The following is a 25723-nucleotide window of genomic DNA, read 5'->3' on the forward strand; positions in this document are numbered from 1 at the left end:
TAAAAAATTGCTAGTTTATTTTGTTACATAATTGTTTTACAAAAATTCTGCCTATCACTTTGCGTGCCTTACACATTTATTGAAAAGTTTACATGTATAGATGGTTGGTGTAGTTAATATCTGGGTATTGCAGTATGTGTGAAATTCAATTTTTCTTTCATGATCTCCAATGAGTCTTCGGGTGGGGTCCCTCAAGTTTACACTTTCGGTTTTTGCGGTTTTTAACCCCACCTTTGCAAATTTATTGTCATTTTTTCAGCAATTTTTTGGTTAATCAATGATTGACACTAATGTCATCAACTGATCAAATATATTTGTGGTAAATTGAATAAATGACCTTTCTCACAAAACTAAGTTGTTCTTTCTTTTAATTGCAAATGAACTCAGACTCATTGGAGAACAAAACTGGTTGTTACATGTTGACAAGTAAACATTATCTTATTAGAAAGAAACATGGAATGAATTTGAGGTTATTTAGTAATGGAAAAATTTGGGTGACAAAAATCTAGTACCTGAAAAGATGAAAACACTTGCTTGCTGTGGCCTTCAACTCAACATTTAGATATATAAACGACGTATCGTTAATTAACAATGGTCATTTCCATTCTTATGTAGATACGATATATTCCAGTGAGCTTGAAATAAAAGATTCCACAGAGTCTGACACATCTGAAGCGGGATTCATAAATACTCTTAGATTTTACTTAAAGTTGTACTAAAAAAAATTCTTAGTTAAGAAAAAATTCTTAAGTCATATTCATATCAATGTAAGTATAATTCTTAGCTAAGTTCAATTCTGGGAAAATTAGAGCACTTAAGTTAAGTCACCCTAGCAACGCATGAGAATTCCCGAACAAAAAGCGAACTCTTTTTTGATAGAGGTATATAATTCCATGTGTATTACATCACAAGTGAAATATTAATGTACTATGTCATCAACATTGAAAAATATTGCATCTTACCATCTGTTAATTATTTCAAAGGCAAAAAGAGTTTCTAGTTGGATGTAATAGAATGGTTTCTTAATGAAATATTAAGATTTTTTCTGTGCATGATTATTTTCATTTAAATAAAGAAAACTTTAATATTTCTTATCTAGTACTTAAAACACCTCCTGAGGACACTTAAAGTAGGGGTCTAGTCTTGTGACGTCATATCCGGATCGGACTCCGGTATAGGTTTTTAACACTATTATTTATCAATAACATCCCGCAATAATGGCGGCGCGAAATAAGAAGGGAAAATTCGTTAAATCCTCTCGTGTAAAACAAAATGAAGTCCTGAGGCGAGAATGCATAAAATATTGGAACCGTAGTGATGATGATACTTCCAAAGGAGATATTGAAACACCTGTAATCACTCCAATTGCCAGCGAAGACCATGTGTATCACTGTGTTGACCCCCTTGCTCGCGATATTGATGTTGCTCAAGAGGAAATTGTTGGGCCTACAGGTAAAAATGATTGGAGAGAAGGTAGACGAATCATCGAACTTGGTACCCTTGCAACTAATTTAAATGAGTGCAAGAGATGTGGACAGCCTTTGCATTTGTCCGATTGTGTTGCAGAGACGAGATTTGGACTCGCTCAAATTCTCCAAGTGCAGTGTAGATACAAGGAGTGTAGGCTACTTAATGATGTCCCAACAGGCAAAAAACATCTAACAGAAAAGGGTGGAAAGGCATGGGATATTAATACGAAGGTAGCAGTAGGTAAGTGAAATATAGTGTCTATATAAACATGATACACTTGTGTACATTGGTATTTATAAATATGTTAGTTATAACATCTGCATTTCAGTATACTGTGGATTGATCTTTGGTCAATGATTATTATTTTAGGAATGATCAATGGTGGCTTCGGAGAGTCGCATTTAAACGTCTTCTTAGCAGCACTAAACATTCCAGGAATTTCGAAGGGAGGTCTATGTTTATGAACTACACTTAGGTATTTCTACCAAAAGTAATACTTAGGGAACTTAAGTATAAAATATAAAACTTAAGTGATTTTTTAAACTTAAGAATATACTGAGAAGTTTTATGAATCCCAGCACTGTTTCATATTTGGATATTTTACTAGAAAAAGACGTTAATGGTAATCTAACAACCAAGCTTTATGATTAACGTGATGACTTTACCTTTTCAATCGTCAACTTCCCTTACTTATGCAGCAATATACCTTCATCACCTGCATATGGGTTTAATATTTCTCATTCTCATTTGAGTCGATACGCAAGCGCATGCTCTACGTGTGAACAGTTTCTGGGGCGAGGTAGGTTGTTGACTGGCAGGTTGGTGAAACAGGAATATCAGAGGTCGTCATTTCGTTAGTTCTATGGTCGATACTATGACCTTGTCAGCAAATACAATTTATTATTAAGTCAAATGATGACTGACGTTTTTCATTCTAATTGTTGGGCCATTGTTTACACACTGAGTTGTCGACGGATTTTTTTCGTTATTACCAGATCATAACAAGGAGCACAGGGCGCCTGTGACCGGTCGGCAGGGAATGCTTACTCTTTCATGGCACCTGATCACACCTCTGATGTTTTAGAGGTCCGTGTTTGCTCTGCTCCAAAGTTTATATTGTTTGGTTGACTTTGAGCTTGAGTACAGTTCGTTGTCTTCATACATTTCATGTATCTATTCTTCTAACTTATGGGTACATTCCTCTTATTATTTTTAGAATCGATAGTGGAAGAAAGTAGTTCGCTAAAAAGAAATAGTTGCTTAGCTTGTTATCAGTATATAAAAAAATAGGTCATCTGAACTAAAGAGACTTAAATATATGAAAGAAGAGAACATTCCATGTTCAAACCATTTTCATTTTTGTGTTATCCTTGAAAGGAAAGGAATTTAATTGTTTGATATTTGCATAAACTGATATCGGGGAATAACCCTACTTTTACTATCATTTTTAGATCTTTTGCGAACATGTGCATTTTGCCGGAAAACGAATCTAACATGCCACCTCGCAATTTAACTAGTTAGAGAAAATTTGACTAACTTTCATCCTTCAACGAAAATAAGGGGAGGAACTGTATGAGACAACGTTAATATTGTCGCCAATGGGAAATGTATTGGTGGACTGTGACCTAATATACTTTTTTATTATCCGATAAGTAACAGGAATGAAAATTAGTCATCTGGAAAATTGCTTTGTTAAAAAATCATGGAGATCAAGTTTTCAACTATTTGTTGAAATTCAAATGGGTTCAAATTGTCTTTCTTTATTCATTTGTCGACCTGTTATCATACCGATATGAAGCAGAATTCATCCAAAAATTTATAAATAAGAATAAAGTCTCCGTTCTACCTTCAATTGGATATTATTTGTTATCCAGCTTCATTCAAGGGTGTACGGGGATTTACCCCGGGTTTAATTCGATACACCCTGAGGCCGAATGCCGAAGTTTCCCGTACACCCGACTTGAGGCGGGGGTAAAAAACGTGAAGTTAGAATGCAGTTTCTGTATAATAAAGATCAAATAACATGACGTCTCGTTGCAATGTAGGACGTAGTAAATCTTATCGATAGCTTGAAACACAGTTGATTGGTCTTGTTTACAAAGAATTTATTCTAGAAGCCTCAGGGTGTACGGAATAAAACCCGGGGTAAATCCCCGTACACCCTTGATTGGACCTGGATAACTAATAATAACATTTGTACATCATATTTTATATCTCTATAACAAATGAGAATAACTTATTAAGGCAGTGTAAATGATAATAATAATAGAACCTCACCCTAACTCCAAAACCCATGTCTCAGAGGCACTGAAATTAATAATTTTGAAAACGTACTAGTTCTCAACAGTACCTTGCATTAAATTTCACTGCTGAATATTCAAGAGCAGAGAAAAAGGTTTTTCAAAGAATTAATGCATTTTTACTTTTTATCAAAAAAGCTCTGCCCTTACTCCAGAACTCCTGATCCCGAAACCATCGATTTCACAATTATAGAAGGAATTCTTTGCTCATGATATTTATGTAATAGTTTGTCTGTCTTAATACCCAGGAGCAGAAAAAAGATTTTCAAAGAATTAAAATGCATTATTTTTCACTATAAAATGAATCAATTATGTCCCAACAAAATAGCCATGCTCTTAGTTTGTATTCTAAATATCCAGGAGCAGAGACGAGGATTTTCAAAGGATTAATGCATTTTCACTATATTACCTATAGATCTCCACTTACAAGAGAGTGCCAGATCTAGGGGCTATAAATTTTGCAAATTTGGAAAAAGGACTCTTGCTCATCATCAACAGGTATTTAGAATGTCTCCTAAATATACAGGAAGAGAAGTAGATTTTTGAAATATTAGTACATTTTCAATAAATGGCCAATACAGCTCCATCCTAGCACCAGAACCCGTGAACAGGTGTCATGAATTTTTCACAATTTGGTAGAGGAATCAACCTTTCTTTTAAACATACCAAATGTTTGATTGCTTGATGTCCAGGACTCAAGAAGAAGGTTTTAAAATTTTTCATTTATTTCTATAGTTTTTAACCCCACTCTTTAGGCCCCCGGAGATGGGGAAGGGGACAGTCACCATAAAATTCACATGATTGTGCTCCCATCCATAGATGTTTTATTCCAAAATTTGTTTGAACTTTGTTCAGCGGGTCCATAAAAGACGCTGAAAGGTTAAAATATTAACACACGACGTATGACGAAAGACACTGGACGAAACCAAATAATTGTAAGTCACCAAAATTACTCAGGCGTCCTCAAAAAGATGAGACTTTGTGCATTATTTTTAGAAGTTTTCGCAGGTTGGTATTAAGTACAGGACCTTTTGAGCAGGCAGTACGTTCTTTTCATCAAATAACACAATGACTAAATTTTGTGCATAAGATAGACAAAACTGCATGTTTATATCCTAGCCTCAGCATTATTGAAGGCGGGAACTTTAACATATTTAAAATGCATAATTTAAAAGATTTTAGACTTTAGATATGGACTGATTTATCCCTAAATTTTACAAGATCTGTAATCTTTCATCCACGAGTTCGAATTTATCACTTCATCTGTTACTATCATCTTGTCCGGTAAAATTACTCATTTTAGTAGGGATTTCAATATACGTATTTCAAGGCATGGCTTCTATGTTAAAAACATTTTAGAGTTGCCTAAGAGATAAGCTCACCTCGAAATAATCTGTGACAACTTTAAAGTCCAACCGTAGTAGATGCCACGCCATATCCTTGAACAGGCCTTGCCATAATTTAACGAAACCATTTTCATGAAAGAGGTTGACTTGAAATTCTGAATCTCGAATCATCTGGTATTGCATTAGGAAACAATAAGATTCCTCCGTATTGTTGATGCTCGGAGATTTTAAATAACCCATCCCATAATCTGAGGATTCAAAGTCATATCTCACATAGTTTCCTGCAAAATAAGACTTATAATATTAAATAGTTAAAAGGAAAATCGCATTTTTTTATTCTTCAAGAAGAAAATAATTCTTGAGAGGGCAACATTGCATTTAATTACTGAGTACATGTAGGTTTTACATTCGATGATGAGTAGGGCCTAAGATGTCGAAGAACATTGAGGCCTACTAAAATTTTATGCAAGGGCTCATGTTTTAAAACTTATACGGTACCAGTTTACTTTCCCAACCTGAGGGCTTTAGAATACTCAATTTTATAACAAAGAGACTTCAAAGTCGATTCACTCTCTCATTAATTTAAACAAATTTGCTTCATTAAGTCATAAGAGAATATTTAGAGTTTTTAAAGATAAAGGGAAATACTTAAAGATAAAGGGAGTTATGGAGTGACCAAGTACCTTCCTAGACTGAAAAAATGTTTTTCTTTTCCTGAACATAGAAAATGAACTCAAACATCTTGATTTTTTCATTATTATTAATATAGTAAAGAGGAAAGAGGTATGCAGCTTCTTTATAAATAATTATTGAAACAGTGCCTTTGTTGTCCTTTAATTAATGCAATTTAATAAAAGGGATCAAAAAACTTTATTTTAATAGTTAATTACACAAAATGTGTTTGTTGCTTCAAAGCTATAAAAAAGTCAATTTTAAGGAGTTTTTACGTAACTCTCTAAATGACCTGGACTATGTGGTAATTTACTATACATTGGAAACTGCTTTAAAGACCTATAGTACTACTAGTATATATTTTTTCTTAAATGATACTTACTATTGGCCGCCGATCTATTCGTGGATGTGTTAGAAAGTACACATCGGGAAATAAGAAGCTATAATTTTTATTGTTTCGTTAAAATAATTTTTATTGATACTAAGAATGCCGTTACATGTAGAAGATAAACACGTGCACCCGATTGCCATGGAGACGGATCCAATGAAATTTGCCATTTTTGGCCCTTTTTCGAAAAAAAATGAAAATATGCAAATTGAGGAACTGTGAACGCATTTTCATCTTTACGTAGTATACTCAAACAGAAGTAATTGTAACACAAGATAAAACGAATATTTAAGGTATATAGGGCATATACTCGTTTTTCACGAAATATTCAGACTGTATGAAAAAGGTTGTTCAAAATGACAGGATTTCTGAAAATTAAAAAAATTGGAAAATTAAGCATTTTTTGGAAAAATTAAAGGCTAAAAAAATATGCCTATGGAAAGGAACCAAATCTTATATTATGTGTTTTCATACTTCAGGATAAGTAGTTTGTTTCATCGCAAGAAAACATCTCAGTGGATTCAGACTGTTTTAGTAATATGTATCTATAAAAAAATTATATTTTAGAAAATTGTTTTAAAAAATGGCAGAGGTTTAAATACCATTACTGGATAATTGAAATATATACTGTAAAAATCCATATGAAAAGTTGATTGACAAAAGCTGGACACTACTAACTGGCATGGATAACATTTGAAGGGGGTTTCCATTTTCCAAGTTGTCATACAATAATTCACGCAATACTTAGGGTGGCCTCTCATTTCTTTTTATAGCAACAATTGTCTAAATATAGACATAAATGTATTATGACTTATCGGGAAAATGTAGGTTCTTGCACTATTTTAGACATAACTGATGGAAATTTGGAGTTGTAATGAACATAATGTGGCTGACAAGTACAAGTTAACATTAACTGAAATGCAGAATAATCAGTTGAGGATTCCATTTATAGCAACACATGACCAAAAATAGATAGATATCAGAATATGAGAAAAAATGACAATTTTCCACCAATTAGAAGCTAAATAGAAAAAGACTTTACAGATTTACTGCTCTACATAATATGACAACAAGAACATGTGGTCATACAACACTTAACACATCATTGAACGTTGGCTCTCAATCTTTTTTTATAGCGCCAATGTCTATAGATAGACGCTGTAAATTATCGAGAAAATAAAGATTTTCGCACTAAGTGAAACAATACAGGTGAAAAAGAATTAAACATGTTTAGTGTATCAAATCCCCCTTAAAATGAATATTTTAATTTTACTTTATATGTAGGTTTACATCTTCAAAATCACATTTCAGTCTTTAAAAAACCGTTAACAATGCAGTCATTCAAGTGAGTTTGATCGTCCTTCCCATATTGGATTCCTAAACCTTATAAAAATTCTTACAGAGATACATTGCATTGTCCAGCAAATGCTCTACCAAGCTCCAATCTTTACTCCTTACAAAAAAATATAAACTGTTGTAAAGGGAAAAAATACGCCTTCTGTGCTACAACATATTCTAAAAGTGGTGTAAATCAGATGTGGATTCTCAAAATCTCAAAAGAACTTTAAGGAAATATTAAGTCACCATTTTTTTAGAAGTCAGTTACATAAAAAGTACGACTTTTCTTCACCTTCACTTGTTACGACTATTTCTGACCGAAAAATTAAAAAAACATACCTTTTGATATCAAAGACAACTGCTTCTTCAATAAAAATTGAAGTCGAAAATTTTCCTATCTCGTGATTGCTCATCAGCAAAATTACTTTGTTAAAAATCACTCTTATTCTACACACACTTACACTGAAATTGATATTGAAATGATGCAAGAGTTCCTCATTGACAAGATATATGTAGTTCCTGTTGTGTCAACTTTCTTTAATATGTAGTATTATTCCGCTATCACCTGCATATAGTGTTAGCATCTTCCAACTTAATCGATACTCAAGAGCATGCTTGAAGAACGATCAATTTTTGAACCGAATCAAGCTACTGACAGTTAAGTTGATGTTACAGGGATTTCAACTACCTTCTTCTAGGTCAGTATTTCGTAATTTCTATGATCGCTATAATTCTAGCAAATATAACCTTTCATTGGATCGTATTTTGGCTGATATGTTTTATGAAAAATGTTAGGCCTTTTCGTTTTTACACTGAATTTGACTGGGGAATGTTCCGTCTACCTGATCAATACATAGGACTCACGGCGGGTATGACAGGTCTACAGTGGATGCTAAGTTAGCATGACTTACTCCTTCTAGAGACCTGGGACAACCTCTAGAAGTTTCAAGGGTCAATGTTTTATGCCCTTTTCACAGATTTGTATTCTTCATAGATTTTTTAGAGATCGGTCGCTGTCCGTCATCATCACCTTTTTCATTGTATAAAATTGGTTATTTTCAAGCTGTTTGACGTTCAAAAAATACTGAGCGCAGTTTGTTTCTCACAGACAAAATGTTTCAAATAAGTTTTACCTTTTCTGGCCAGTGGTTCTTTTTAAAGAAAGTAATCTTGTATATTTCAATTAAAAACTACATGTATGATCCCTTTTGAGACCCCATCCTTTGCCGGAGTTTATGATTGAATGCTTTAGAATCTATGCTTCAACAGAAAGCTTCCACATAAGTTTCATCTTTTCTGGCCAAGCTGTTCTTGAGAAGATTTTTTTAAATTTTCTAATATACTATAATTTTCAATTATGATCTCCTTTTCTCGCTCTCCCTAACCCTGAGGGAGGGGGTCATGATTTGAACAATTTATAATCGTCATTTCCTCAGAAAGCTTTCACATGTGTTATTCTTTCCATTCTGGCCCAGTGGTTCTTTAGAAGATTTTTGATGACCCCACCCTATTTTTGCCTTTTCTTGATTATCTCCTCTTGGAAGTAGGCTTGCCACATTATATGTACAATTTAATTTTTTTTACCTAAAGATGCTTTGTGCCAACTTTGATTAAAATTTGCCTAGTGGTTATTGAGAAGTTGAAAATGTGAAAAGTTTACAGACGGACAGACGCCATACAACCGATGTTAAAAAAAAAACTCACTTGAGCTTTCAGTTCAGGTGAGAAAATGAGGGAATGATATATACGTTTTAGTTTGTTTTTTATTTGCATGTAGTTTAAGACAATTGTAATTTTTGAAAAAAGGAGAGCTCATCCTATCATTGTGAGTAAAAAGTTTGCCCTTCTGTTTTTGTTAAAAAGCAGCATATTTGCACTACTTTTTGAAGCTTCTTATTGGTTGAAAATAATCATTTTCCTCCAGATGCTAAACATATTTGAATTTGGGTATTTGTCGCAATCAATAGAAATTGAAACCATCACTGTTCATTGTGCTGTTGAGCTAATAGTGATTAGTTTGTCAATCACTGTTTTTACAGTCGGGAAAATGTCCACCCCTAATGCTTCAAACTTTGCGAGCATCTGCATTTTTTTTTTAAATAATTTGCCTCGTCTATTTTTTAGACAATTGTTCCTGTAAAAAGAATAATTGAGAGCCCCTCCCCCTTCGTAAATGTGAAAATTGTTGTAGTACCACATGTTCTTGTTCTTGATGACATATTACAGAACATTACCTCTGTAAATAGCCTTTCTATGAAGCTTCTGATTGGTGGAAAATTGTCATTTTTGTCATGTGTTGCTATAAATAGAAATGGAATCCTCCGATAGAATGGAATAATTCGTGATATGTCTATATTTATGCAATTATTGCTATAAAAAGAAACGCGAGACCACACTCAGTGTTGTGATAATTATTGTATGACAAATTGTTTTTGTTGATGACATATTGTAGAAAGTAGTATATTTGTAAATACGTTTTCTATAAAGTTTTTAAATGATAAAAAATGTCATTTTTCTTTATATGCTGAGGCATATCTATTATTAGGTGTTTGTTGCTCTAAATAGAAATAGGAAAATCCTATAAAAGTTGGGCATGCTAGTTGGTGGTGTCTAGCTTCTGTCATTAACGGATTTTTCCAGTGTATTTCCTGATTATCCTGTAATGGCATCTAAACCTCTGCCAAGATTCGAATTTTACATTTTTCTAGAACATCTATCCGTAGACATATGTTACTGAAACATTCTGATGATCCACTGAGATTTTTCCGGGACATGCACTAGTGATCATGAAGTCTGAAAGCAAACAGAAGATTTGGAAATTTTCCGTAGACATTTTTTTTTATTTAGCCATAAAGGATAGCTGCATTTAATGCCGGGTTTCGAGTCTTTTTCCGTCGCTTCTGTTTTATATATATTAACCTTATTTCACTTTTGTATATTTACTAAAGAATTCTGTCAATTTGGCACCAAATTTAAATGTTAATATGATTTTAGATTGTGATACAATAAAATAATTCTATGTCTTTTTGTCCCTACTGCTTTCCAAACATAGAGAATTTACACTTACCTGCCCTTGATTAAACATTAGGTATGCATGAGAGGTGGAGCTAACATTGTAAAACTGGCTCTAAAATTAGACTAGATAAATAACAATGACATGTATAAAAATAGGTGATCACTCATTCCCATCTCCCTCTTTATCCTGTATGGCACAAGTACACTATTTACTAAAGCTTCAAAACGAAATTAACAATATGAGCACGTACATGTAAGTAAAAATTTTGAATCAATGCCTGGCAATTCAACGTGTACGACATCACTGTCCTATTAGCACAAAACATGCTATCTTAAAGTCATGTGATGGAATTTAGTTTCACAGAGTAACCTGAGGTAAGAAATCACGTGGTGAATTATAATATTCAACATGCCACAGCCCTTCGTTACAATAGAGAGAGCGAATGTAAGAAGAAGCATTTTTGTCTCTTTTAAACCATGAGCGCATGTTTGTTTATCAATTAATCTCCTTTTGACACAACATCATTAATGCAAATATACAACTACAGCTAAACGGAGAGCAATAGAAAAACATGCGCTGACTATGTATAAAGTCACTGAAAAAAGTGGGCGTCCCCGTTATTGTATGAAAATTCAAGAAATTGTGATGACCCCCGCCTTTGAAAACAGCTTCGTACTTCGTAAATGCATTCCTTCATTTAATGCAATTACGTAAAGTTGCAGATTAGATGATGACCATTCCAACAATTAAAAAAAATGCTTGTTTTGAAAGTTTATTTTGTTGCAATTCTCGCATGTCCTTAAGTGCAGTCATCCTTTCCAAAAAAATGCTTATTTTTCCATTTTTTCCATTCTCAGAAACACTGGCATTTTCACGACCCTTTTCCTACAGTGAAAATAATTCTTGAAAGAACAACTAAATAATCATAGCTATTTAAAAATACATGTTAATAATAATAGACTTATTACCCCATTGAGATTTTATCCTGAGTTGCAACACTTCTTATCCTGAAGTATAAAAACACATATTTGATTTGGAAATTTGCAATAGACATTTTTTGTTAATTTTTTTTCAAAAAAGCTTAATTTTCCGGGTTTTTGTGTGTGTGTTTTTTTTTGTTTTTTTTTGTTTGTCCGTTTGTTTGTTTGTTTTTGGTTGTTGTTTTTTTTTTTTTTTACATTTTCAGAAACCTGTCATTTCGCACAACCTTTTTTGTACAGTGAGAATATTTCTTAAAAAGTATTGCCCTGCATACCTTTAAAATTTATTTTATCTGATGTTACAATGATTCCTGTTTGTGTGTACTACATTAGATAAAAATGCATTTACAATTTAAATTTTTATATATTCTTGGTCAAAAATGGCCAATTCAATGGATCAATCTCTATGACAACCGGATAAACATTTGATTTTATTCACACATGTATCATATTTCGTAGTCTCTAACCAAGACGCACCTGTGGTGTAAATTTCATCGAAATCGCAGATGCCCTTTCCAAGCCCTATTATTAATTTTTTTGGTGCTTACTGGAAATGCTTGTGAAATATTCCAGTTGATGTTTTGATTAATTATCATATTGTCAACATTTCTATGGCATGAGTTTGGAAAAACTAAAATGTTACGAACAGAGCACAATTAACAATTACAGAAATTTACCTTTTGTATTGGGAGACGGGGATGGGGAGGGGGGGGGGGGTTACAAACGGCCAATAATATTATTTTCTTGTATGAATTTACCGTAACAATTAGAATGTTATTCATTTTTGAGAAAAAAAATCTTGTCCACCAGATTTTTTTTTATAAATTAAGTTTGTTTTATTCTTGTCTTAAGTACTAGAAAAAAGCTTTAATGAGAGATAATTGTTCTACTGCTCTGCAAGAGGAACATAAGATTGAAACATCAAAAAGAATTCATAATATATTTGAAATGTTCACGAAACAATGAAATAAATAATTTACATACCTTTCGGAACCAAAGCATCTTGTATACCAAAAGTTTTATTTGAAAAATCCCAGCTAGATATGGCTTCCCATAAACAAACAGAAAAATCAAATCCGCATACAAGAAGTCGAAAATCTACAAAAATTCATTTATGCCATCTTAAAATGTACACTCTTTAAACAATAAATCTAAAACTTAAATTCCACTTTTGTTATAATCTTGGCGTTGAACCAAAATTCGTAAAAGTTCTTACATACAAGAGGCTGTGTACTTACCCAAAAAACTGTCATCTGAAAAAGAAAATATGTCACTGTTCGAAAATTTATTTGAAATAGGAAACACGGATCCAAAACTAATACTCCAAGTAAAAAATATCTTCTGTCGTATTACTTTTGAACCTTGATTTTATATAAACTGAAGGAATAAATCACAAAGAAATAATATGTGTAAATGATATTTAAACTTTATTTGATTTGATTGCTTGATTGTATGTTGTTTAACGTCCCAATCAAGAATTGTTCGCTCATATAAAGACGTCACTATGAAACAGTGAAAGGCTTCAAATTTAGACCTATACTCGGCACTCATTGAGAAGTGAGACGCTTACCATGACACAGGACCTCGGATTTTAAGGTCTCATCTGAAAGACCTGTGATTACTAGTGCCGGGCGCCTGGGGAAAGAACAGTCACTGCCTATTTTTACGTCTTAGGTTTGACGCGGCGCAGCAAACGAGAATTGAACCCTGGCCTCCCGATCACGAAGCGTGAGACCTACCACTAGGCTACCGTGACCGGTAATCTTTGAAAAAATTGTGATAACACATTTTGCTAAAACAATTATTAAACACATATCTATGCTTATCCCTGTTTTTCGTTTTTAAAAGAAATAAAACATTTGGAAATTATTAGAGATAGTTTATATCTCTTCATTTCTTTACAAACGCAGTGACTTGCGATATAAAAACGAAATCAAGCAATATTGAATGGTTCCAATAAACTTAACAAAAAAGGAAGGAATTCCACACAAATTAAAATATTTCCACTGATCTTAATCTGAACTTTATTTTTTTTTCAAATTCACCAAACATCGACTCCAGTTATTTTCACAAGATCTTAAATAAGCTATTTTCTAAAAGAATCAAGAATTTCGAAAATATTTATGAAACAATGAATAATCTCAGTTAGGGACCTTTAAAAACGGAAGATGTCTAATAAAACTCCAGGAAGGACTTCATTTAAGTAAAAAAATATTCCTTTCCCAATAGAAAAAAAATATATCCATCTTTTTTGTCTTTGTGATAAAAAGTCGGTAACTTATGCATCTACTTGTCGTTGCATCTCTGAAGACTTCATAAATTAATTAAATTTTTAATCAATGAAATCAATAAATACATAACAATCCGTATACTTTTCCTGTTTTTTTCCCTCAAAAAGATCGAAGATTGGGGTATAATGTCTTTATCCTGTCTGTCTTATTGTCTGTGTGAGAAAATTTTAATATTTGTCTTAACGTTTGAGTAAAAATAAGTAATCTCATCAATTTTGACAGCATATTCAACTATACAAGCCATCTTGGATAAACTGTAAAACTTGCTTATATCTCGGATATATGGAAGTTATATCTTGTTCTCCATCCCTCAAATCATAGCACTCTCTTGCATGGATACAAAGAATTTATGTTTCCGATAACATACTTTTGGAAATTGACACATTGAAATGTACGTAGTTCATTTAGAATGTACCTTCAGTGGCAGGTTGCGAGTTGAGAATCCAACCACCTACAAAGAAATGACAAATACAAATAAAATTTCTTGTTTCATACCATGAAATAGTTCCATCAATTAATATACAATTAGAAATCTATGTTCTTTTGGAGTCACTCATCATCCAGTTCTCTCTCTCTCTCTCTCTCTCTCTCTCTCTGAATGAAAAATGCGTACGAGTATACGAAGATGTTTTCATTTGATTTTAATTAGGTATCTTGCAAGTTCTTCAAAAAGTTCTTCTTGTGCACTATTTTCAAAATATATGTACAGATCAACACGTATGATTTTTTTTTTCCAAATGAGAAGAAAGGATAATTAATATACATTATTAAGGATCATAATACTTCTGTTCGCTCACATGAATGTTGCTTGAATTCTTATGACTTCACAAAAGAAGTGTATTTTATAATTAAAAAGCAAAAGAGAAAACGCATAGCTTGCGGGTAAAAATCGGACAAAAACGACAGTTTAACTTGACAAACTTACGGATGAATAAAAGAAACTTATGCCCCTTTAGAGGCATCTCTCTTATCAGAGTATTTATGGACCATAAATGAATAAGTTCTACTTGACAATCACATCTTGCTGGCAGTGTGTGAAAAGATTTTTTTGAATTAACTCGGGTGTGATATATAGAGGAATGATATTTACCTGTACTGAAAATATACGAAATATTTGCCTTGTGAATACCCTGTATAATTTTAACGTAGCTACGGATAGCAATCACGTGACATTACATGTGAATTCTAAATTAAGAATTTTTCGGTCCGCTTATTCCGGAAATGCGCCTATTTCAATATGGCCGACTGCAGTTGTAAACAACGTGCTCCGAGAAAAGTTCACGGGAATAGTTATAGGAAAGCTCAGCAGTAAAAGTAGATCAAGTTAATTAGAGCGAATGAGCGATATAACATGTCAACAAACAGGACAAATCTTTTTTATGAAATGGAATATTCGTATATACACATGTCGCAAACGACTTACACCCCTAATGGCCCTATTCCAAGCAGACGACACGGCTGATGTAGATCATATAATGACATCAAAATGGAACGAAGGACGAAGAGTTGTTGAGCTGAAGAACTTGGCAGTCCAGTTTGTATGCTTGCAGCCACAAGATGAAGGCATTCATTTGCATTTTTTACAACTTTAAAAACGTTGTTGACTCGGTACTTTATTGTATCAATACATTTGGTCTAAATGATGGGGACTGATGGTACTGTACTGTTTGTGGATTTACCAACACCTTTTCCACGGGAAAGGAATACGATAGAGAGGCCTTTGATATCAACTCAAAAGTAGCTCTTGGTAAGTCAAATAAATATTAACATGATGTACATTCCATTTCAAACTTCTGTCAGAATTGTAATTCAGCATGAATATAAAACTTCTCCTTAGTAAACTCAGTGCAAGTAAGGAACTGCCAATTGATTTGGGGAGGGGGGATTTTATGGGTGTCAGATTATTTATTAACATTTCAGTGAAGGACAGATTTTTATTTTTATTTCCAAGATGATTGGGGACAGATTTGTTTTTCTTCACTGGAAAAAAGTTTGACAAGGTGGTACATATTGAAACTGTTTGCATGTTGTTTGCTGGTCTGATAAAATTCAATCCTTTATTTTACTACTGCTGTATAGTTAGAATATTGGTCAGGCAGCATGGGCATTTCTATTGATAAGTCCAGTTTCTGTGTAAGATTTTCTGGTTAAAAACTTATTTTCCAATCAACCATAATTAAATTTTGTTTATGCCTCAGTATATATTTATTTTATCTATTTTTTTTTCAGCCAACTTGATGGTACATTCTGGTATGGGACCATCCCATGTAGTAAATTTTCTCAGTACCTTTAACACCACATGGTGTCACCACATTGAAGAAAAAGAGATGTCGGTCTCTATTGTGGAACCAGGCCAAGGAATCTTGTTGGATAGATAGGGACGAAGAATGCTAAACCGGACCAGTTGGAATGTAGTTTTGATGCTGGATAGCAGACCAAGGGGTCTTGCTGTTAGTATAAAAGTGATACTGGTAAAGTCATCATTTGAATTTTGTTATGCCAAATTTGATAAGTGTAGAAAATTGGCAATTTATGGCGTGTAAACTTCTGCAAGTTATACATGTATATATACATGTTCACTGAAATTCTATATATAGGATATAGACATTTTTGGGAATATATTTTGATGTGGACTCCAGATAATAATGTTAAATTTTATATTTCAGATAATTTTAACAAGTAAGGTGTATAAGATATATGAATGCGAGGTCCAGACCATTCATGCTGATAATAATTCAACTACTGCAGCTCTACTAAAGAATGACTTTCCATCTCTTCCAAAAAAAAAGCAGGACAGGAATCACTTGATGAAACTGAACTAACATCTATATACTACTTTTCTTGTCAATTTCATATTATCTCTTGTTTGAGTGTTACATCTGAACTGGTAACAGACACTCCACATAAAGACTTTTATTAGCTCACCTGAGCCGAAGGCTCAAGTGAGCTTTTCTGATCACATTTTGTCCGGCATCCGTCTGTCTGTAAACTTTTCACATTTTCGACTTCTTCTCAAGAACCACTGGACTAATTTCAACCAAACTTGCCACAAAGTATCCTTGGGTGAAGGGGATTCAAGTTTATCAAATGAAGGGCCACGCTCTCTTTCAAGGGGAAATAATTAAGAATTAGTGAAATGAATAGCATCTTTAAAAAAATCTTCTTCTCAAGAACCACAGGGCCAGGAAAGATGAAACTCATGTGGAAACATCCTCAGGTAGTGTAGATTCAAGTATGTTCAAATCATGACCCCCGGGGGTAGGGAGGGACCACAATGGAGAATCAAAGTTTTACATAGAAATATATAGGAAAAATCTTTAAAAATTTTCTTCTCGAGAACAGCAAAGCCATGATGAGTCATATTTATATGGAAGCATCCTCAGGTAGTGTAGATTCAAGTTTGTTCAAATGATGACCCCTGGAATAGGGAGGAGCCACAATGGGGGATCATATTTTTACAAAGGAATATATGGCAATTTTTTTTTAAAAAATCTTCTCATGTAAAACAGAGCCATTTGTTATACTGACATGGAAGCATCAGGTAGTTTAAAATTCAAGCCCCCCCCCCCTAATATTTTCAATACTGAACTGATTTGTGCTTTTGCCTAGCAATTGTGCTCAGTTGAGCGATGTGACCCATGGGCCTCTTGTTCATGTATAATCTACTCTGTTAGTATGATTGCTTGTGTGGTAATAGACTGCTCCACTTGTAGACTTTTTTTAAATTTTTCATATATAATGTACTATGTGAGTGTTACATGTTTGTCAGATGTGGTAATAGGCTGCTGCAGACTATTCTTTTTCAAAACATTTATGCATAATCTACTGTGCAAGTGTCATTTTGGGTTCAGTAATAGGCCGCTCAACAATAGACTATTCTTTGTTATGCAAAATCTACTATGTGAGTGAGTGTCATGTTCGTTAATCAGCTGCTCCACATATTCATGTAGACTCTTCATTTTCATTTAACATATAAAATGTCCTGCATGAAGTTTTAAGTCAAGTGCAGTAATGGGCTGTTCTTATGTTGTCATTTTGTTTTTAATTTTTGTATATGATTTATGTATGTCTCAGGTCAAGGTCCCTGTTACAATACGAGTATATTTTCCTTAGACTAATGTTAGTATTCTACCTGCTTGTCTATGTTTGATTGAATGAAATTACTTTTTATTGCTGATCATATTTTTTCAATGATATTCTTTTTATTCTATGCAAAAGAATTATGTGTATTGTGCTATGTCAAATGTATTTTTTTTTGTCTCAGTATGCATGGCCAAGATGTTTTTTCCCAACAAAGGTGCATATATTTGACATGTTAATGTATGCAATTAGGGTGTTTTTGACAATGCAATGAAACAAAAAATTAAATGCATATAATATGGGTGTTTTAAGTTCATTATAATGGTCATATTTGTTTGATTGGGAGAAGTGAAATACTTTTATTCAATCCCTACTTCTATTCAAGTGGAATATAATTTGAAATTGACATACATGTAAAATAAGGTTTTTGTAGAACCAATTAAATATCTTATTGAGTCACATTCTTGTTTTGCATTTTTTTAAAAGCACACCAAATTTGATTCTTATTTTCAATTCTGGAAAATGGGAGGGGTTGTATTTGGACCATTTGGTACCTCTAGCTAATTAGCCCTGTGCCAAGATTTTGGAGTGGGGAATAGTATTGGACAAATTTTTCACATAATATTATTATCAAAAAATCTATTTGAGCAGATTAATTTAAAGATTTTACATAAGAAAATATAGAATTTGTTTGCATGAAAGTAATGAAAATTGTTAAGGTTGCAGAGTTTTTGTATGTGTTTTCTTTTAAAATTACATTTCCATTCAAGTAATCTATTGTTGAAATATAAATTCATATTTTAATTTTGTTTAGGAATTATTTTAAAAATAAAGCACATATCTAACAATTAATTTTTTATGGATTATTTCAATATTGGATAAATTATGAGTTTTATAGTGAGAGGAAAGGGGAGGTAACTCATCATGTCATTACTCTATGATTTCTCCTAATGTCATATAAATATTTTCATTAATCATTTATTAGTAATTGTTTTGTACTTCTGATTTATTTCTTTAATTTTTTTTTCTAATTTACTTTGCAATTTTTTAATAACACTTCAATCATTATTCTTATTTTCATGACTGGAAAACAAAGGGGAGAGGGGGTTAGTTGTGGACCATTTGGTACCTTTATTAGCCCTCAATGTGACCAAGATTTTTTGAGTGAAGAATGGTATTGGACAAATCTTTCATATAATGATAAAAAATAAAAATTCTATTGGACAGAATTTTTTTTAGAATTTAAAAAGTGTCAAATTTGTGTGCATGAAAATAGTCAAATTTGTTGAATTTAAAAGGTTTTATAAGCACTATTCTCTTAATTTATCTCTGTTCAGACAATCCATTGTTAAAATAAGTTTACAGTATCAAAATTGTTTAAAAATAATTTTAAATATTGAATGCATATTGCATAATAAATTTTTTATGGGTAATTTATATGTTGTATTATGATTTTTGGAGTGACTGGAAAGGGGAGGTAACTCATTACCCCCTGGTTCCGTAATTTACCCTCAATGCCATGTTCATATTTCCACTAAAGGTTCATTACACATTCCTTTGCACCATGTGAAAATTTCAGCAAAATCTATTGGGAGGTTTTTCTGGGGTCAGGTGTCCTTAGCTACCTTAATTCCTCGCAGCAGAGTAAACTTACTGAAGTGATTTCACTGAACTGAGTTGCTAGTGCCTTGCAATGTAAAGCGTACTCTTTTGGTTCCAGCGCTATCCCCAATTATAAATTTAAACATTCGTTAATAACATGCGACATAGTGATACTGTATATATAACTAAGGTACTTTTGATATAGAAGCTTTAAGGATGCTATGCTTCTTTTGGTAAAATTCAAAATTTTTTCCCTGAATATATCTTAATATACATATCTTAAAATAAGCAAATATTTGAGAATGCATGAGTCGGCTGGAAATATTTTTAAAACGATATATGAACAAGTGCTCCTCATTATCATTCTGTAACAAATGTATCCAGTGGCTCAACTCCGACATTGAGAGTTTGTCCTCTCCCGATACTGGGAGATTATCCTCAACCGATACTAAGGGAATTTCTCCTCTGATGCTAGTAGATGGTGCTACCTAGATACCGAGTGATGATCCTCCCTCAGCTTATAAGTAAGTATTTTATATCTCTTTATGTGATGCAGGTAGCATAAAATATACGTAGTGGCATAAAAGTTTGATCAAATTGTAGTGCATTCTTAAGCAGAGGCGTTGGTATTAGTTATGATTTCTTTTGTTTATTACATGTGAATATTTCCCTTGTTTGCAAGCAAAATACAATGTAATATAATATCTAAAAAAAAATTCAATAAATTATTAATATAAAGAAATTATATCGATATATCTCAACTGCAAAATTTACTTACTGTCTGCAGCTGTTGTAGGTTTGGGTCCATTTTCTATTTAAGAAACAATATATGTAATTATTGCTTTCGTTAAGTAATTATTGCTTAAACATTTTTTTTTTCATTCTAGTTCCATACGCTATGATAGTTAGTAGAACAATTTAACGAAAATGAAATAAATGAATATCGATTTTTATGAAGTATCTTACCAAAAACATCAGGGACTTCTTTTACAATCATGGAAGGATTGCAGGGACCGGATCGTAGATCTGTGTAATCAAAACCAACTGAAGTGTTCTGACGTGGAGGGTCGCTTGCTGTGATAAACAACTGTAAAACAAATTATTTGAAAAGATAAAGATATATGTACATGTATGTTCAAGTATTTGCAAAGCTTTGATTTGATTCTTATTAAATTCCAAGTGAATTTGACCCCATATCAAAAAGTCTTTTGACTTTTTTCTTTCAAGAATCACTATAAAGGTTTAAGTTACTTTTTGAAGTATGATTTTCTAAGCCCATTTAACTTTTTTTGTTCATTAAAAGTCAATGCATATTATTTTTAAAATCACACATCAATTGATGTAATATTCGGATATTATTACCGATTCATGCTTTGCATTCTCTTTGTGATGAAGTTGCACAAGGAAAGAAGATATAGAAGAGTAAAACTTGAAAATTGCGAAAGCAATGGCCTCATGGGATCAATTATGGCTTGCATTTGGTTTAGGTTTCGGCACGATTTTCTTTCTGTGTGTTTGGCTGTCCATTGATCTTTTCTGAAAATCTCTCCGTGTCATAATACTCGAACCCTAATCTTGAACACTAATTGTCTTGACTCAAGGTCATGTCGAGGTCGTATGACAAAGAGATAGTAATACTATGACTGGAATACAATTCTGATAACTATGTTTTAAAAGGGGTCCACTTTTGTATTTCTTATGGTTGACCCATAGGTGTGTCTTAAATTTTATTTAATCGACATCTCAAAGTTCAAGGTTATTGAACGCGGTCAAGTTGTAAAATGATGCTTCTACCAAGCTTTTAGAACCCTTACCAACTAACGACTAAATTGTATGAGAAACGATATAGCATTAGTTGTTCCATCGTCACTTTCCTTATTTACGAGGGGTGTCCCAAAAAGTCGTAGACAGGGAAAATAATTTTATTTTTCTTTACTAAATAAAATTTCTTCTCTTTTCATAATAAAAAGCAACATTTTATGATAATGAATTTCAAGTGTGATGACAATAACACATTTTATAAGAAAATAATGTTAAAATGAAAAAAAAAAAGCATACAAGTGTATATCGGCGCACGAAAGCAAACGTAATTTATGTCTCTTATAAGGTCATGATCATTTTTAAGTATACTGTCCTGTGTGTTTGACAAGCGTCTCTTAAGCTTTTCGTTATATTTTCAAGTGAAAAACCACTGTTGACAGAGGGACTCGGTAAAACTCACCAATGTCCACTGATTTTTGTTCAGATTCAAATTTCATTCCTAAAAAGGTCGCCTTACATTGTACATGTAGGTAGCAGAGAATACACAAAATTTGACGTCGATAGTGTCCCATATAACGTTCCTCACCGCCTGAATTTAACAAACAAAACTCCTTATAGGCGTAACTTTTTTCGATACGGAGGTAAAATCTGTACTAAAATCTCTTATACCATTAAAAAAACAACATCTCTACTAGCGTTCTAGTGTGTTATGTCACTTCTGTATCATGTTTTCCGTCTCTAAAGTGGACAAACCACATTGGAAGCATTTTTATTACATCCCCATGCGCCGCTAAGGCACTTGACGACGTCATTTGCAGCAAACTCAATTCTAACAACATTTCGATAATAACGACACCAGTCCTCTGTCTCTCAGGCTATGGACGCGAAAATTTGACATAATACTAAGATTGTGTTTCTGATTTCACTGATATAAATTTGGGTTTGGTGTTTTACATTTTACTAGAGAAACAAATGCAATTGGAATAAATACATGCGTAAATTATTCCTGATTTTGTTCGTGCGCCGACAGACCATATCGGCCTTACTATAAATCGTCATAATATTATTACTATTAAAGACATATATTTAAAAATGCACTATTTTAATTAACATTGAATATATTATGGCTATGCAAAATTTGGTTAGTATTGGTTGAATGTTTACAAAGTTATAAATATTTTCTACGACTTTTTTGGACAACCCTCGTATGTAGTAATATTCCGTTATCCCCCACATATAAGGTTAACGCATCCAATTTTATTCGATACTCAAGAAAATTCTGATAATACGATCAGTTTTTTAAGTGAAACAGACTTCTGAAAGATAAGTTGTTGTTACAGGGATTTCATTAATTTCGTTTAAAGTCATCATTTTGTAGATTCTATGGTTGTGATAGTGACTTTGTTAACAAATATAACCTATCATTGGATGGTATTTTGGCTTATGTGTTTAATATCAATTGAAAGGCTTTTGTTTTTATGCTAAATTTGACTAAGAAATGTTCTGTATTTCTGATAAGTACATAGGGTTCACGGCGGGTGTTACCAGTCAACAGAAAATGCTTACTCCTTCATGGCACCTGATCCCATGTTACGGTTCCCAAATTCAGTTTAATTTTAGTTCTATCACTGTTCGTTATCTTCACCTTTTTCATTAGATTGAATTTTGTGTATGCTGCAGTTGGTTGATGATAATCAAAAAATGCATTATGACAAGAACTAATGGTCAACTCTCTAGGGATGGAGTCATTACATGTATATTCCGAAAATGGGAGACATCCTGATTATTTCAAAGACGAAATATTAAATCGGTATTGATATTGCTGAAGCCATTTAGGTTAATTAATTAATAAGCGTCTAAGAATAGATCACATGTATACATCAATATATTGCAATATATGAAAAATAACATATTGGTTTTTAGTTGGTTGATTTAGTTAAGAATGGATTTAAAAACTAGTCCAATCATGTTATTAACCAAAAAACAAATAAGTTAATCAATTTTTATGATTGATTGCCATTGATAATTCAATAGACAAGAAAGAGTGAATGACCTTTGACATAGTTTTCGAATATATGCTCCTTTTCATTTACATTTTGACAGGTGATATCATGAAAGACTCACTTTTATCTGTGAATATCTTCTGATTTATTTATCAGCTCCTAAATAAATGATTTGTCATTTAAAATGATTCTAAAACATATATTAATTTGATAAAAGCTTTTGTGGAATGTCTTATCTCTTAATTATACATTTAAAAATTATGCTTCCAACACTTCCATTTATAAATTTTCGTTGGCGCAGCAACACAACTCCTTTAAAGAGCATTTATGTTTGCTTATGTACCACCTTTGCTATTTTTTACAGGTATATATTGTAAGATTTATTGCTAGTTAATGTAGTTAGTTTGTTTGAAGTTGTATTGGCTAGGATTTCTTTTAGATGGCTAGCCTTTATATCTCTAATTGAATCTAGTCAAATCTAGACATTGTTTGCTTGAGTTTATATCCAAGCCAAGTAGTTGTATTGTGTTTTTATGTTGCGTTTTCGTCATTTATTCGATTAGATGGCATATTCACTTAAATAACATTGTTCCTCTCATTTTTATAAAGTACGTGATTCAACAAAAACGAGCTGCAAATTGACAGATTTGGATTTGAGTTGTACATAACAAAATCTGTGGATATTAAAAACGTTATTGGTAAATTAAGTTTAATATTGATTATAAATCTATAATGATCACCTAAATATTTATATATATGATTCAAATAGGTTAAACCAAATGTAAGACATTCGAAAAATTTCTTAGATAAGTTCTCACTTGAAAATTGCCTGATAGGTTTTCTAAATCCACTCGGAGTAGCTGCCACGTCATGTCCGTAATGGGATCACTCCATAATTCAATGTAGTTATCACCAATCGTGAGGAAGATATTAAGCGAGACGTCCCCAACCGCTTGATATTGCATAAGGAAACAATAGGAGCCCTCGGTGTTGTTAATGATCGGAGATGTTAAAACAGCCATTTCATAATTGGATTGGTATGAATTATATGTTAGAACCTTTCCTTAAACAATAATAATAAAAATTATGATGATAATAATAATTATAATACTGATTATTTATAGTTATTTCTAATGCGTATGAATTCTTATTCAAGGAGTCAAGGAATAATTTTCCTAAAACAAATACTATAAAACAATAGTTTACTAGTTAACAAGATAACAAAGTTAACAAAGTTAATGATAACTTTGACACTATGAAAACTATAGTTAACTATAATGATAACTTTGACTCCTTCATTCACTATAGTGATACCTGTAAATATGAAAAACTTTGGTTTACTATAGTGATCACTATGACACTATAGTGAAAATTATGAAAACTAAAAAATACTTTTGAAATACTTTAGTTATTACTATGAAAACCTTGATTTACTATGATTATCTGAACATAAGATGATAACTCTATACATTCTGTTTGATGTACTTAATGTTATTAATATACTGTCATTTACTTATATAAATAAGACCAAGTAAAATTAAAGACAAACAATATTCATTTTAGAAATGTTTAGCCAGTAGCTGACATTGAAAACCAGAAGTCTTTGACGAGACTGTAGCTCTACTGGTTGTACTTATAAACGAAGATAAACGTAGCACTTGGACTTGAAACTTTGCAACAGCAATAAATAGAAAAATGATCCTTGGTTTAGTCTCTTTTGTGACAAGATTTATTGCAATCAGACTAAAACTGTAGGAGGAGTAGCCTTTTAAAACAATTTTACAGAAATTTTGATTTTAGTAACCATGGCAACATCATTCAACAAAATAAAAAAAAAACAATAACATCAATTATGTATCTCAGTGTAGTCTACGTGTATGCCACGTTATACTGAAATCAGACAAAAAGTGTAGGAGGAGTAGCGTTTTGAAAGTATTTCAAGAAAATTTCTATTTTTAGTAACCATGGCAACACTGTTCATCGAAATCCAAAACTGGTATGAGAATAATGTATCTTAGTGTAGTCTACTTGTTTGCTAAGTTATACTAAAATCAGACCAAAACTGTAGGAGGAGTAGCATTTTGAAGGTATTTCAATGAATTTTCTATTTTTAGTAACCATGGCAACACTGTCCATCGAAATCAAAAATCGATATAAAGAATATTTGTATCTTAGTGTAGTCTGCTTGTTTGCCAGGTAATACTGAAATCAGACCAAAACTATAGGAGGAGTAGCATTTTGAAAGTATTTCACAGAAATTTCTATTTTAGTAACCATGGCAACACCGTTCATTGAAATCAAAAATCGATAGACAGAATTATGTATCTTATTATAGTCTAATTGTGTGCTAAGTTTTATTGATATCAGACCAAAACTGTAGGAGGAGTAGCATTTTGAAAGTATTTCCCGGAAATCTCTATTTTTAGTAACCATGGCAACACCGTTCATTGAAATCAAAAACTGATATATAGAATTA

At 32.5% G+C, this 25723-nt stretch overlaps 2 protein-coding genes across 2 annotated transcripts in view; both read left to right on the forward strand.

The window, feature by feature from the left end:
• LOC133202675 (putative serine protease F56F10.1) overlaps window positions 1-25723 on the forward strand; it is a 328774-nt gene that overhangs the window by 198971 nt on the left and 104080 nt on the right. The window lies entirely within an intron of this gene.
• On the forward strand, window positions 1129-1934 carry LOC133202899 (uncharacterized). Its single transcript, XM_061338763.1, has 2 exons — window positions 1129-1710; window positions 1840-1934. The coding sequence occupies exons 1-2, from the start codon at window positions 1218-1220 to the stop codon at window positions 1932-1934; spliced, it is 588 nt and encodes a 195-aa protein (XP_061194747.1). The 5' UTR covers window positions 1129-1217.

Source organism: Saccostrea echinata, unplaced genomic scaffold, assembly GCF_033153115.1.
Source record: "Saccostrea echinata isolate AGI-Se365-2 ecotype Australia unplaced genomic scaffold, CSIRO_AGI_Sech_v1 ptg000047l, whole genome shotgun sequence".
Lineage (NCBI taxonomy): Eukaryota > Metazoa > Mollusca > Bivalvia > Ostreida > Ostreidae > Saccostrea > Saccostrea echinata.